The 16,752-nt window shown below is 42.2% G+C and overlaps 1 protein-coding gene across 2 annotated transcripts in view; it reads right to left on the bottom strand.

Moving 5' to 3' along the window:
* Positions 1-16,752, bottom strand: part of LOC138785647 (guanine nucleotide-binding protein G(q) subunit alpha) — a 122,213-nt gene that overhangs the window by 23,353 nt on the left and 82,108 nt on the right. For both annotated transcript variants that reach the window (XM_069961810.1, XM_069961809.1), the window contains exon 2: positions 11,540-11,724. In XM_069961810.1, the coding sequence (XP_069817911.1) occupies positions 11,540-11,686 (147 nt within the window). In that variant the 5' untranslated portion in view covers positions 11,687-11,724. The remainder of the gene's footprint in view (positions 1-11,539; positions 11,725-16,752) is intronic.

Here is a 16,752-nt window from a genome sequence, read left to right as displayed (position 1 = left end):
AAGAATCAACAATTCTTGGATCCCAAACCAGCATGTCTTTACTGCGGGCCGATCATGTCAGACTAATCTCATTGATTTCTTTAATTATGTCAGAAAAGTGCTGGATGAAGGTGGTGCCGTCAATATCGCCTATCTGGAATTCGGCAAAACCTTCATACAGTAAAAGTATCACTTTTTTTTTTTTTTTTTTTTGGGGGGGGGGGGGGGGCGCAATACAATACTTTAATAAAAAAAATTCGCCAGACTTCTCCTTTAATCCCTGGATAGTTCAGTGGCTTTGTGGTTAGATATCAGAGGGTTGTTGTTAATAGTGTGTATTCTGAGGAGACTGGTTAAAAGTGGTGGCCACAAGGGTCTGTTCTAGGTTCTGTTACTTTTAATATGTTTGTAAGGGCCCTATTACACAGCTGCATATTGAGAAGAAAGTGAGTGCAAACCTGTCCGGTTAGTGCTTGCTTCCTCCTCTTCTGTGCCCTCTGTTTGTGCTATTACACACACACAGACATTGAGCAGGGGGCCCTGCCACCGGTCCTATTACACACAACGATGTGCAGCAGAGCATCGCTACAGTGATTGGGATTTTTGAACATGCTGAAAGACAACGATCAGCCAACATTGTGCTTGTTGGCTGATAGTTGTCTTTCAACATGAGCTATTACACAAAACTATTATACGGCCAATAATAGTTTCATGTAATAGGACCCTTAGTGACATAGAGAAGGTTTGGTAGGCAAGGTTTGTCTGATTGCTAATGACACAAAAGTGTGCAATACGGCTGATATTCCTGGAGGTGTCTGTAATATGGAAAATTACTTAGCTTTACTAGATAGATCCAAACAATAAAAACTGCAGTTTAATGTTGCAATTGAAAAGGAGGAATCCTTTATCCATGTATCATATCGGCAGTTCTGTGTTGGAAAAGACTGCAGAGAAGAAGGATTTAGGGGTAGTGATTTCTGACACTTCATAATGAGTCAGAAGTGCAACCAGGTGGTGGGGAAAGCAGATTGTATACTAGGCTGCATAGCTAGAGGTATAACCCGAAGGAAGAGGGAGATTGTGATCCCTCTGTATAAAGCTCTGATGAGACCACATCTGGAATACTGTGTCCAGTTCTGGAGACCTCACCTAAAGAAGGATATTGATAAAATAGAACGAGTCCAAAGACGGGCTACAAAAATGGTAGAGGGTGTTAGACATAAAACAGCGCGCCACTAATGGGTTTCTCTGACTGTCAGTCATTCCCGCAGACCGCGCTAACATGCAGAAAGCCGTCATGGATGGCTTTCCTCCCTGAAAACTAGTTGCTGCCACTCTCCTGGCCTAATGTGCATAATAAAAAAAAAAATCTTTTTCCCCAATATAAAGATAACCTGTCAAACCTGTCAAACACCGCAGGTACAGTAGGGGAGCTACTATAGACATTTATTGTGTGCCGCCAGGAGCTATATCAGCTGATTGGTTCCTATTAAGAATCTAAATCTGTATAGTGTAGACTCAGGAAAGAAGAGAAAGGGGGACATGGTCAAAAATTTGAAATATGTTAAAAGGCTAAATAAGGTTCAAGAGGGAAGTGTTTTTAATAAAAGAAACACTCAAAACAAGAACAAGTGGACATAATCTAAGGTTAGTTGGGGGAAAGGTCAGAAGCATCAAAAGTAGCAAATGCTTGAAACAAACTTCCAGCATGCGGTTTGTAAATCTTCAATAAATGCATTTAAAAATGCCTGGGATAAACATATATCTATCCTAAGACAATAACGAAATATTTATAGGGCAAAAACAATTGCATAGACAGCACTCTAAATGTGAAAAAAAAAGTGACTTTTATTCACACCCTACTATACGCGAAAACGTCGCGCAAGTAGGGAAGATGCTTGCTCAGAAAATGAGGTCGGACCTAATAGCATGTGGATTATATAAATAATCAAAGGATCACATGGTGATGTCCCCTAGTGGTAATAAAAAGAATGTGAAAACACAAAAAAAAAATTTAAATAGGAAGAAACAAACAGGCATGGCTAAAACAGTAAATACAAATCAATACAAATGGTTAATATTATATATATTATATACACACACACACATATATTTAAATCAATGGGAGAATCTTGGCGCCTTTGTTGCTTTATTTCTATTAAGATGTATGAATGTGAGGACTACATAGACAGAAGAAGTTGCTAAAACCTCTAGTGCTGGGCACTGGTGTGGTGCTCCAGCATTGTAGTTAACTGTATATTTATTGCACAGGAACCTAGGAGTATGTGGTTATGTATCTTTAGGAGATGATACATATTACTGTATATACTTAAGCAGTGCCTATGAGGGCTCACCACTAATCTTCTATGTACCGCGCCATTTTAACATAACAGATTTGTCTAACAATGTATCTGATTTCTGCAGGCCGTGTAAATATTAGATGAAGCTCAGACAATTATCACACAATATCTACAAAGATTTTCATGAGTCTCAAACCAAAATGAGGTCAGAGGTTGACAGCAAGTGAAACATAATAGATAGGTAACTAGCACAAGGAATAGGAAGAGAAGCAGCCTTTCCCACAATGACTCTGGGAGCAGCACTTTGCGCATTGGATGTTCTTCTGCTACAATCTACTCTGGAGGGTTTCTATTTGTCATACACAGACGGGAACTTTGCTTTCCCAGTGGAATAGCTGTAAAATTAATTAGTCATCGCTGCAATGTGAAATGGGGAGATGCATTAGAATGGGAGAGTACCTGGCCACAGTGTACTGTACTGATAAATGTAGATTTTATACCAAGTGCAGCATTTCCACTGGAGCAAAGCCAAAAAGGAGTAGCTTAATGTAATAATAAAGGGAGTGGTCAGTCCAAAAAAGAAATGATAAACAGAACAGGAGACTGTGTATGCTTTCAATTCAGCAGATGTACTTTTATATGATACAATTATATGACCCCGGGGTGTCTGCCACGTCACAGTACTTGGGGGCCAAGGGACAGCAGGGGCCCGATAACAGAGAGATATGCTGAATTATCAGGCAAATTATCGCTGCATGTAATAAAAACAATGATCAGCTGATGAAACGATCACTGGCTGGGTAAAGAAAAGAATTAACCTTATACACAGCTCTCCTCGCTCCCCGATGTCCTCCGCCCGCAGCTGCCAATGAAACTTCCAAGCTGGTCTCCCAGTGATTGGCTGAGCAGCCTGTCAGTTCAGAGACCTGCTCAGAAGTTCTAGCAGCAGCTGTGGGCAGAAGTGAGGACGACTCCGGGGAGTGCAGAGAGGTATGTAGTAGGTTTATCATTTTATACTAGAGCAAGGGCTGCACGGACATCGTCAACTATACTGTATATATACAGCCCTCGCTGCACGACTATCGAGACGGTTAATAGAATCAGTAAGTGAGCACCGATCTAGCAGTTCAGCGCATGCTTCCATTAGTGATCAGGCCACGTAATATGGTCCTAAGTGAAAGAACATAAGAGACAAAAATTCCTGGTCAGTAACTCCCTAGAAATGTAGAGGCTAACCACAGTAAGGGTAGCTTCCCACACATCGTGCCGCAGCAGATTTGATCTAAATAACTAAACACAACATAAAATCTGCTGCGGCTCTGCTGCAGATCCTGTACGTGTGAACGCACCCTAAGACAATTTTCAATGTTAAAAGTATCACTGTTTTTTTCTTTTTTTTTCTTTTCCTGCAGAAATCAAATAGTACAGGTGATTTAAGAAACTTTTTAATTGGGTTTATTAGGCAAATATGCCATTAGCTGCATTCAAAAAGACTTTCCCCAGGTCCCCCCAGTCTCCTCTTTCTCATTCACTGCTCATTATCAGGAAATCTCGACTATTTTACATCAGTCGAGCCCTGTGTAACCTATGGAGAGGGGAGAGGTGGGAGAGAGCAGAGAACAAAGGATTACACAGTGGGACCTGTGTGAAAGCCTATTCAGAGGTCAGTGCTCAGTGATGTAGCTGTAAATTAACTCTTTGTTGTCCTGTTTTGGTGCCTCATCTCCCTCCACCCCTTCCCTCTCCATAAAAGAACCATGAAGACAGGGGGAAGAGCTTCAAACTGATTTTTCATGATAAAAATACATTTTTCGGCTAATAAACCCAATTACAAAGTTTCTTAAAAATTGCCTGTACTATTGATTTCTGAAAAAAAAAAAAATAATAATAATAAAAAAAAAACAAAAAACGATAGTGATACTTTAACATTGAAAATTTTCTTAGGGTGCGTTCACACGTACAGGATCTGCAGCAGATTTGATGCAGTGTTCCTGCATGATCCTGTATTAAAAACAGGGATGGTTTTATCACACCACTACCCATAACTACTCCTGAAAAACACAAGATACACGACTAATGCTGCCCTGATGCAATACACTATCATCATCAGAGGATCCTGCACACAGATAACAGATGTAGGGTTTGTGACAATAAGACATGTTGTCTATTCTGGATGTGCTCATAGAGCATGTGAGAAAAACCCCTTTAAATTGATGAGTGACAAATATATAACATGCCAGAAAATAGAGGTGTTCAGTTGGGTCAATAGGAAAAAAGACTAGAGCTAATTCATTAGCTTTCATACTAAGACTATGATGTGTCCAACCGCAGAGCTCATATGCGGGCGCATCAGCGCACACCCGCATCAGAGCTCCCCCACTGCCCACTATGGAGCGAGCGGCCCGAGCTGCTCGCTTCATAGTGTGAACTGACAGGGTTTCCTACGGCCGCAATTCATTAAATTGCGGCCGCAGAAAACAGACATGTCAGTTATTTGTGGGGCCGCACAGGATGCCGGCCGCAGCGTATACAATGTGTATACGCTCTGGCCGGGATCCCATTGAAAGTAAGGCATTGTTCCACCCCGCAAAAACTACAGCCGTTGTTGCCATCCAGTCTTATGCTAGTGCGGCAATAACTGTCCTCAGAGATCCCATCATTAGCATAGCCACAGAAAGTGATCACATATAACAATATAAAAATAAAAGAGACAATTCCAAACCCAGGTAAACAGATTGCAGGCTAGGACAGCATTCTTATTGGTATCAAGTACAAATCTCACTGCGTCCCATCACCAAGTTATCAACAATCCAACACTTTTTTTTTCTCTTTTTAGTAGATAAAAAGAGGAGAAAAAAAAAAAAAATGATACCACCTTATTGATTTTTCCAATCAGTGGCGCAGTGGTGACCTTCTTTAGCCAATAACTGTCTATGAACTTCCAGCTAACCTCATACTATCCATAGATAGGGCAGCATGTGCATGGTGACTGATTTCCAAAACACCATTATTACTTCTATCGTTTAGCACTGACACAAAATAGCGTCACATTTGTTACACTGAGAAGACAGCATGCTGAAGTTGTCATCAGCACGGTGTTACTGCACTTATAGGTTCAACTTAGGCTAGGTTCACACTGCGTTTTTTTGCAAGCCATTTGTGTGCATCTGTTTTTCTATAGACTTCCATTGTAAAAAAAAAAAAAAAAAAAAAAAACTGATCAAAACGGATTCGTTTTTTTTTTTTGACCGATATAAAAACGTAGCTGACACTACTTGTGCTCGTTAAAAAAAAAACAGATCCTTTTTGATCAGTTTTTTTTTTTTTTTTTACAATGGAAGTCAATGGAAAAAAAGGATCAAAACGGATGCACACAAATTTTGAAAAAAAACGGATGAAAAAAAACGGATTGCAAAAATGCAGTGTGAACCTAGCCTTAGGGTGGTATTACACAGAACGATTATTGTCCGAAAAATCGTTAAATTGTTCGGATTTGAACGATACTCGTTTAGTGTAATAGCAGACAACGATTAAACGACCAACGAGAAATCGTTGGTGGTTTAATAGAATTTTGACCTATTTTTATCGTTGATCGTTTGCAAATCGTTCGCACGTAACAAGATTTTGTTTAGTCGGTCGCAGTCGTGGCAAACGCAGTAGCGACGACTGGACGACCGCAATAACGATCATCATTCCATGAAATTGGGTGAACGATTTCCGGTCATTCGCCATATCGGTCGTTTGAGTTTGTCTATCGTTAATCGTCGAAAAATCGCTTTGTGTAATGGTACCCTTACTCATGAGGTTTTTTTTTTTGGTCCATATAATGCTAACTCACCTTCAATATTCTTGCAATGTCATCTGTCATTCCAGTTTAGCTGCATCCATACATTTCATTACTGCAGCTGGGTCATGTGACCACCAGAGAATTACATAGCTTTGTGTGTCACAGTAATTTGCCTGTGTCAGCTGACTTCGTGTGAACTACAGGATTACATCATTACCAATCACATCCCTCCTGGCACCTCAGACCCCCTCCCCACCCACCTCTATCTGCACACTGCTGTTGCTGCATCTTTTTAATGTAAAGAGGGGAAATAGGACACATGCTGCAGCAGTACCATATAATTCTTTAGGGTAGGTTCACAATATGTAAAAACAATGGCTGTATTTGATAACAACGGCCACTGTAGTGCAAACAACGGCCGTTATTTCTCAAAACATCTAGGGGATTGATCACTGCCATCCTCTCAGTCTCACACCACACCAAGATGCTTCTAGGGTCTATGTAAAAGCAGTGGCTTGGGGATTATGCACTAGTCCTCCCCCTAAGCAGCCAGATCACTAGTCAGCTAAACGCAGCTGCTATCTCTAACTGGACACTAGATATTTCCAAAACAGTATTAAAATCTGGATGATAAACATTCATACCAAGGATCTCTGAACCAGATGAAGTCATTGCCGTTTCGAGCCAATTCACTTTCAACAATTTCATTGTTCTCTCCCTGCTTCTAAACATACTGAAAATATAGATACACTACACGCATAGCCTCAGCATTGGATTAAAGGGGTTATCAAGCTCTACAAAAACATGGCCACTTTTCCCCCTCTTGTCTCCAGTTCAGGTGCGGTTTGCAATTAAGCTCCATTTACTTCAATGGAACAGAGTTTGAAACCCCACCCAATCTGGAGACGAGAGGGGGAGAAGTGGCCATGTTTTTTTAGCACTGTATAACCCCTTTAAGGGCAGATTCTCAATTCAGTGGCACCTGGAAGAAAATAAACCCTCTCCTGACTGTGTTCTATGAAGCACACAAAGAAATGTGACATCATGTGATGCAGTGTGGCCTGACATGTTTTTATCATAGCCAGCATTAAAATGTACCCGTTATGACGGCCCATTGCCTGATCTTGTGGTAATCCAGAAGTGCGCAATAAGACTATATAGCGTATGACCTCCATTTGATCCCATGGGGGTCACATGCATTAAGGCTTCATTGCACGCTTGTATCCATGTAGACTTAAACTCAGATTAAAGAAAATGTCACCTGATCCGTCAGCAGGCCGCCATGACAGGTACATTTTAACTTTTTTCAGCAATCTGAACTTCACTAGATCTTCTGTGTGACCATATTGGCTAGCCTTTGCTTTTCATGTGAATCTGCAAGCCTTGGGTGTCCTTGTTCCTGTAGCCTGTTTACCTGTTGTTCCTTCTTCAATCGCTCTTGGTGGGTGATAACTAGAGATTAGCGAACCTGGTTCGGGTTCGAGTCCATCCGAACCCGAACGATCGGCATTTGATTAGCTGGGGCTGCTGAACTTGGATAAAGCTCTAAGGTTGTCTGGAAAACATGGATACAGCCAATGACTATATCCATGATTTCCACATAGCCTTAGGCCCCATTCACACGTCCGTGTCAGTTTTTACTGTCAGGAAATCCTGATCAGGAGGCCTCAAATGTCATCAGGAAAGTATCAGGATTTCCTGACAGTAATCTGTTTTTACCTTCAGGAAACCATCAGGAAAAGCCTTCAGGATTTCCTGATCATATGTATTTCTGCAAACTGGATGGTCACAGCTTGCAGAAGTACAACTCCCATCATGCCCGGCTGACAGGTCATGATGGGAGCTGTACTTCTGCAGTCTGTGATCACCCAGGTTGCAGGACATGATGGGAGTTGTACTTCTGCAACCTGGATGGCCACAGGCTGCAGAAGTACAACTCCCATCATGACCTGTCAGCAGGACATGGTGGGAGTTTTAATTCTTGGGGGGGGGGATGTCACCTGTCCTGGTCTCCTGATCTGCTGTCTGGTGGGCGATGACCGCAGGTGAAGATGCAGGGGTGCCGCGGGGGTGTCGGGTGCCGCAAGTGGCCTTGAGTTGCCGCGGGGGTGTGGTGGGGATGGGGGCCGCCACGGGCAGGGGAGGCGTTTACCGCGGGTCGTTGCTCAGGTCCTGGAAGGGAGTGGGGGTGTCGGCGCTGCTGAGGCCCAGGGAGTGGAGGAGGAGGCAGCAGGAGGCCGGGGCAGACCGGGAGCAGCGGCGGATGGTGGTCCGGGTGAGTGAAACTCCGGACGCTTTCCTGATGTGCATCAGGAAAGCGTCCGGGGCTCGGGTGCTCCCATAGACTTTTATGGGGGTGTCCGGGCCGGAATTCTGGACGAAAATAGGACCGATTCTAAAAAATCCGGTCCTATTTTCCGGAACGTACACCTTTCTGGAAAAATCTGGAAGGGTGTCTGTGTCCAATGAAAGTCTATGCGTCCGGAAATCCGGGTGGTTTTTCCGGACACGTGAAGGGGGTCTTAGGGCTTCATCCAACTTCAGCAGCCACCGCTAATCAAATGCCGAAAGTTCGGGTTCGGATGGACTCGAGCATGCTCCAGGTTCGCTCATCTCTAGTGATAACCACTGCTTATCAGGAACACCCCACAACATCTGCAGTTTTGGAGGTGCATTGACCAATTTATTTAGCCAGCACAATTTGACCAAAGTCGCCTACATCTCTAAAATGCACTCTGGTGCCACGTCCAAGTGTAAGGGTCTTACTGCAGGGGGAATTAATCAGCTCGCTCCATGCAACAGAAACAACGATCAGCTGAGGAATAGATTGTTGGCTGATTGTTTTCTTAGGTCTAGACCTAAAATCAGCCTTTACTTGTCCACTCTCCCGTTCTTCTGCCCGCCACTGTGCTCTGCAGCTTCTCTAAGCTGATAGGCCGCTCAGCCAATGACTGCAGCCAGTGATTGGCTGAGCGGCCTATCAGTTCAGAGAAGCTGCAGCACGCAGTGGCGGGAAGCAAACAGAAGGCAGGAGAGGACTGGGAGTGTGGAAGGCAATGTATGAACAGTTTAGGGCAAGGGCTGCACGGACATCGCTAACTATGTCCGTGCAGCCCTTGCTAAACGATAATTGAGCCCTGTAATACGATTGGTGCTCATTTACATATTGTTCAGGCCGCCATTGGCCCATCTAATAGGACCCCAACACCTGTTATCACATAATAAAATGAGGTTTTTGTACACTGTTGAATCATGCTCAATATGGGTGGGCCCAAAGCAATGAGCCCTTAGTGCTACACAGGGAAACATTATTCATAAATGTGGCCATAATCACTAACTGATTCATCTCTTTTACATGGCATACAAACTGTTTGATGAAACTATAAGTTTAGAAGTCACTGCAGTGCAAATGAAGAGTTTAAAAAGGAAGAAAGTGTTACACAAGCAGCCAAAGGGATATGGACAAAGCATTCATCAGCATGAGATAACAGTAAATATGGTTGCTTCCTCCATATTTTATTACCAAGTACCATAATAGAAAGCTACCCAGGAAGAAGACTGTTGAACTGTCACCATTTATTTCCTGCAGGAAACCAGCTCATTGGTTATCATGTCTGCCACTGAAGAGATAATGAACATTTCCTTCTAGCCCCATAAAGATACACATTCATAGACAACAGCAAAAATATTTTCTTGTCAATATGGACTGAAGGGTAACAATACTTCATCAGCGGCGTCTATGGAAAATGTGAGGCAGGAAACTAGAAATATAATTTACATTTATTCTGTGAAGAAACAAAAAGGGAGAATGGAAAAAAGCATAAAAAGTGTATTGCCTGCTTATCTATGTGGTGGTGAACACTGGATGTGTCGACTTTTATTCTGTTAGTATTAAGAGCTCAACCAGCATAAATTATCGGTAATCGGTGACAGGTTCGCTTTAGGTCTGATCCTATAATGGCGTTTCATCTGTAAATAAAACCTAAACCGATCCAGACAAAACAATTTATGTTCATTAGTGACGCCACACAATGGGAAAGATCCCTTTTGGAGTTTCTTTTTTTTGTTTAATTCACCCTTCAGAAATAAATGTGAATCACTGAACATGTGGGTGCGATATTAAAGAGGACCTGTCACCCCCGTGCCGGGGTGACAGGCTCCCGACCCCCGTTACAGCCCCCTATACTCACCTGATCCCGCTTCCTGATCCGGTCGGGTCACGGAGATATGAGCGCCCGAAGTGCACGCTCACAGGAGAGTCAGATGCTCATAGAGAATGACGGAGCATCGGACTCCCCATTCATTCTCTATGAGCATCTGACTCTCCTGTGAGCGCGCGTGCGCCGCGGGATCAGTTGAGTATAGGGGGATGTAACGGGGGGTCGGGAGCCTGTCACCCCAGCACGGCAAGGATCCCTATTCTATATCTGTTGGCAAACATACATATGGCTATGGAAGAAGCCCCTGGGCCGACCTATCGCCTTGGTGGTCAACCCGTCACCTGGTGGCTTCCTATACTGACAGTCACCTCCAAAAATGTAAGCTAATGGGATTTCCTCTGTAATCTAGATAATGTGTCACAAGTGTTTTTATGTACCCTAGGCATGAAAAGCTTGAACACTAACAAAGACTTGCCAGAGGTTACCATTCGAGAGAAGGCAAAATTGATGAAAATGTGATAAATAATGTACATGTAGATATTCAAACTGAAAGAGGAATGGTGAGTTCCAGACCACACTTTATTGATAAGTCATAGGAATAATTTACTATAACATAACAGTTATCATGCGTGGCAAACAGTTAGCCGTGTTCCCAAAAGTCAATTCATGAGTGCGAGGCATATTTGTAATACTAATGACAAATGGTAAAGCTGAGATTGGTGGAAAAAGGATACGGTGAACAGAAAGTGAGGGAGGTGAGACAGAAGTGAGCAGGATACCGAGAAAAGAAAGAGGTTTGTGAAAAAAGAAAAAGAAGGATGACGGTAGAATAGTTTCTACATATGATAGACATGTGTCATTGATAAGGAACACCATTTGTAAATATTGGGTAATACTACATAGTGAACCCTGATTTTAAGATCTGTTTCGACACCCACCTAGACTTGTGTATTATAGGAGGCGATGAATAGGAGATCAGTTCATCAAACTGGATATGAGAGGTAAAGCGGAATCTAAACACAAGAGATTAGGGGCCACAAAATCGGGAATATTTCCTTGTACATAGTGTCAAAATTGCCAGAAGGGATCTAACGGGTGATGATGTAATCCTGTAGTTCACAGGAAGTCGACAAAAGAGGACAAAACTTCTGGTTGTGTAGCACAACATGTGTCAGGGTGGTCACATGACCAGACCGCAATAAGGAAATGAATGGATGGATGCAGCTGAGCTGGTGTGAAACAAATTTCACCACTAGAACAATGGCAGTGTATGGCATCTATACAGTTTACCAAGAGACTTGGGTAACTCTTACCTTGTTGTGTTCATACTTGTATGGAATTTTAAGGGTCTCCATAGCCCGAATCATAGCTTGCATCGCTGTGAATATATTCTGGTACACCAGCTTTGTAAAGCCCCTCTTATCTTCATCAGAGTAGCCAGACCCATGGATAATCCTCATCTGCTTGATGAATGTGCTTTTTCCACTTTCTCCAGTGCCTAAAAAACACAAAGAAATACTTGAAGCCACACAAACCAGAACTGACCTATTAAAGTATGAGCTGTTTCTACAGGGATAAGACCTTCAGGTGGGGTATCAGCTATACTAATAATAATTGCCCCCTATTTAAATGCAAAATCCGACCCAGAATTTAGACAAATAGAGCGCGCTCCATCATCAAAACAAAAAGAAAACAGTAAAAAACACCACACAAATACGAAGGAAAAATAAAACCTACATATTTTACAACACAAATTCAAATATGGAAATAAAGGTACACGCTTCTACATTGGTACCAAGCCAGGTGTACAATTGTATGAGGCATGGCAAGAGTTTAATGCAGGTGTTCCAAACACATGAAAAACATAGGTGTATGAACAGAAACATGTACAACTTAGGGTGACAAGACAGAGAAATATACAACAGAACTATACACCGACAGACAAGACAGAAAAGTATACACCGGCTTTGGGCCCTATTCCACTGGACGATTATCGTTCAGATTATCGTTAAATCGTTCGAATCTAAACGATAATCGTTCGGTTGAAATGCAGTTAACGATTAACGACCGAACGAGAAATCGTTGATCGCTTTAAAAGACCTGGACCTATTTTTATCGTTGCTCGTTCGCAAATCGTTCGCGTTGAATAAGACATCGTTCGGTCGTTCGCAATAGATACGAATGCAATAGCGAATAAATAGCGAAGAAAAAACGATCGCAATTACGATCATAAGTAACGATTATCGTTCAATGGAAATGAGTGAACGTTTTCAGGTCTTTCGCAATAGTGGTCGTTTGAGATCGTTAATCGTTAATGATATGCAAACGATAATCGTTTGGTGGAATAGGGCCCTTTGTATAACAGCTTCCTTTGCATAAGCGCTGCTATTTCCCTTCAGTACAGAAGCCATAATGCTGTATGATGGATCAGTCATATCACAGCCCCCAATGGTGACCAAAGGACCCCAATTAGGTCTCTGCAGGTTTCTGTCATTTGGTGGAAGAAGTGTCCAATCTGACGGGACTGCAGACAGAAGAGCCTCTAAAGCAACTGGTAAAACAATTGACTTCAAAAAAATATTACTGTTCGGAATTCTTTTTACATTTTTTTCACATGTACAGAATCCGCAGCAGATTTGATGGCCTACAGTTACTTTGCATTAAAACTGCAACCTCAAATCTGCTGCAGATCCTGTACATGTGAACGCACCCTAAGGGTACAAACCAACTTGCCGAATCCGCAGCGAGTACTGTGTATTTGCAGCGAGACTCGCTGCGGATCCCGGCCCTATACTTTCAATGCCAGACAAACTCGCAGCAGGGATGTACATCCCTGCTGTGAGTTTGTCCGCTGCCCGCTCCGTTAACCCCCTGCCGGCTGGACACTATACATTACCGGGTCCCCGCTCCTGCTTGCTTCGGCGGTTCCCGGCACGTCCCGCCCGGCCAATCAGTGCGCTGCCCCGCCGCAGCGCACTGATTGGCCGAGCGGGACGTGCAGACACCGGGAGCCCCGAAGCAAGCAGGAGCGGGGACCCGGTAATGTATAGTGTCCCGCCTGGACGGTGTCAACGGGGCGGGCTGCGGACAAACTCGCAGCAGGGATGTACATCCCTGCTGGGAGTTTGTCTGGCATTGAAAGTATAGGGCCGGGATCTGCAGCGAGTCTCGCTGCAAATACGCAGCGAGGGGACTCTCTGTGGATCCGGCAAGTGGGTTTGTACCCTAAAGGTAGCTTCACATACACAGTATAGCAGTGGATTTTCTGCTGCGGATCCACAGCAGATTTGATCTAAATAACTGAGCACAGCATCAAATCTGCACCATCTAATCTGCTGCGGATCCTGTATATGTGAATGCACCCTTAGGGTAGCTTCACACGTTACGTATCGCAGTGGATTTTGCGGATCCGCAACAGAATTTACAGTGCGGATTTGATGCCGTGTTCATTCATTTAGTCAAATCTGCTGCGGATCCGCAGCAGAAAATCCACTGCGATACGGTACGTGTGAAGCTGCCCTTAAGTTGAGAGCTGGGACTGTGAATTTTGACCTCCGATAATGTCACTTTGTGAAAAGCAAAAGACTACAAAGTTATGTAGCTACACACAGGAAGAATGCATAGGCTGGTGTCTAGGGACTAATGGTTTTATAGTCACAGACTTCTACCATGTAATAAGTAAAAAAAAAAAAAAAATATGGCATATCAGGAGTTTGTGAAAAGTTGTAATACATACAGCTGGTAATTTCTGTTCAAGACAGCACTGGCAAAGTCAGTTAAAATAGTTATCCAGCAAAAATCCTTTCCTTTCAAATCAACAGGTTTCAGAAAGTTATATAGGTTTGTAATTTACTTCTATGTATAAATCTCAAGTCTTCCCATACTGTCCAGAGGAGGAGAGGTTTTCTATGGGAATTCCCTAGTGCTCAGTTCCTGTCTCAGACAGAGGTGGCAGCAGAGAGCACCGAGTCAGACTGAAAAGAACATTTCCTGTAGGACATACAGCAGCTGATAAGTATGGAAAGACTCAAGATTTTTAAATAAAAGTAAAATAAAAATCTATATAACTTTTTGACACCAGTTGATTTGAAAGAAAAACTTTATAGGAAGTGACATACTCAAGGCAGAGGGTTTTTAATACTACAATGTTTTTTTTAGCTATAGTGGGTGGCATCAACAATCTCCATCTAAACATTTTACAGATAGTGTAAAAAATCCAGGAAGATGACTGCTGGGTAAATGCTGGCTAAAAACCCTGTTAGGATGCAGACTATAGTTGTCAGTCTGGCTGCTATGTATACAGCTCGCAACACAATTTGTGTGCACAGTGCCTGAAAAAAAGGGGCTGGATAAATTATTTTTGCCAGTTCTTTTAATGTTTAAAGTACATTACAATTAAGAGTCATCAGTAACAACCATTTTAAGTGTTCTTTGTTCAGGAAAGCTCAATTTTTTTTTCAAGATCAGGAGACCAAGAGGTAATGATGACACACATATATCTTCATATACAGGTATGTGTACATACAGAGCAGTTACATAATCTGTTCAGTTATCAATCAACGCAACCGCCACGTGACCAACATCACCGCACTGCACAATAGTCATCCGTATTATTAGAGCTCCCCCACCCCCCATTACTCTGAAGAACAGAGAGCAAATTAGCTTTTAGCTTCTTCCCTGACACTGATTGTACTTGGCTCATGTCCCATGTGAATGTGTGAGCACATCTAGGTCACATTTCACACTATTTCTACTGACTGCACATTTGGTGTACGTGTGTCTATTAGAAACCTTGTATTAGGAAGAAAAAGGAAAAGCACCATATATAGAGTGCACCAGAAATATAGATAAAAGTAATGACTAGCCCCAAGTACTGGGATACTAGATAGAGGTCGCATTCCAAATGAATACAAAATACATGAAAAGCAGTCAAACAGGCATGATAAAAAAAAAAGTAAAAAAAAAGACCCTACATACATCGCCCATGCAATAAAGAATGTGCACAAAGTGCCATGCAATATCAGTATAGAAGGTCAAAAGTACAGAGTGGCCCAACGTGTTACGTTGCACAAGGTAGTTATTTCAGAAGAAACTGTACAATGTGCATAGTTCGTATTTATATAAAAGTACACCTACATCATGGTTCGTGACTGGCGGACCGGAGTTCTTTGGCGCAGATTGAGTCTCCAACCTCATGGCTAGCAGAAGTTTTGTCCTATTGCTGCTATAGCTTTATATGTATGACGTCAAAAATAGAAGAAAAAAAAACAGGACACAATCGTATCCTCATGAACTCTTTTCTCTTAGTTTACTTTTTTCTTATGCTATATAAAAATTCTTTTCATGCAAAATAAAAATGTAACAAAAACAGGAATGTAACAAAAAACCACCACAGTGCGCAGGAATCGGGAGTAAAAAGATGTTCACGCCAAGGCGCTGGCTGGCTCCATTCCTTCTCAGAGACTCTCACCAGATGGTAAGATGACGACGGCCGAACGTGCTGCTATGTTTCAGGGGTCTGCCCCCTTTCTCAAGCAATGCTCATGCTTGAGAAAGGGTGAGAGTCTCAGAGAAGGAACGGAGCCAGCCATCTTTTTACTCATGATTCCTGCACACTGTGGCGATGTTTTTTGTTACATTCCTGTTTTTGTTACATTTTTATTTTGCATGAAGAGAATTTTTATATTGCATAAGAAAAAAGTAAAAGTAAACTAAGAGAAAAGAGTTCATGAAGATACGATTGTGTCCTGGTTTTTCTAATTTTGACGTTATACTAACCAAGGTGAAGCGTCTTGGTGCAGGACTATACACACACAGTGTGATTAGGCACATTGTTTTCTATATCATAGCTTTATATGTATGAACATAAGTATCATACGTGACATATCTTATGTGTTTCAAAAGTCCATTTTTGGCACTCACCATATCATGCTTCAAAGTTATATTATTGTAGAAAAGTCATCAAAATACATATGAAGGAACTATTCGGCATCAAGCCTTCCTCACCTGTCAGACAGTTGAGGAAAGCTTGATACCGAAATGTCCCGTCATATGTATTTTGATGACTTTTCTACAATAAAATAACTTTGAAGCATGATATGGTGAGTGCCGAGAATGGACTTTTGAAATGCTGTGAGGATTTTTTCTTGCTACGAGCACCACCCTCGACACAAACGTGCCGCCTAAACAAACTGTTTTATATCTTATGTGTCACAGCTAAAAGACAAGTAAGAATAATGCTGGCAAATAACACAAGTAGATTCCCAAAAAGCTACAGTGAATAAATAGCGACTACAATACTCAAGGTGCTCTACATATTAACATGAAACGAAAATAGAAAAAATTATGATAAAGGTTGTAATATGTTCTGTATACCCAGAATGCATGCAGGTTTGCACAAAGCTGCACAGTCGCTATTTGACATATATTGATAAAAACCCCATATTATACGGCAGGCGATGCAATGCATTCAGCCCAAAAATACACACCATGTAATAATGCTGGTACAGATCCTTAAGTACTACAA

Source organism: Dendropsophus ebraccatus, chromosome 3 (assembly GCF_027789765.1).
Source record: "Dendropsophus ebraccatus isolate aDenEbr1 chromosome 3, aDenEbr1.pat, whole genome shotgun sequence".
Lineage (NCBI taxonomy): Eukaryota > Metazoa > Chordata > Amphibia > Anura > Hylidae > Dendropsophus > Dendropsophus ebraccatus.
Note: the sequence above shows the minus strand (reverse complement) of the source record. Positions and strands in the feature narration are given on the sequence as shown.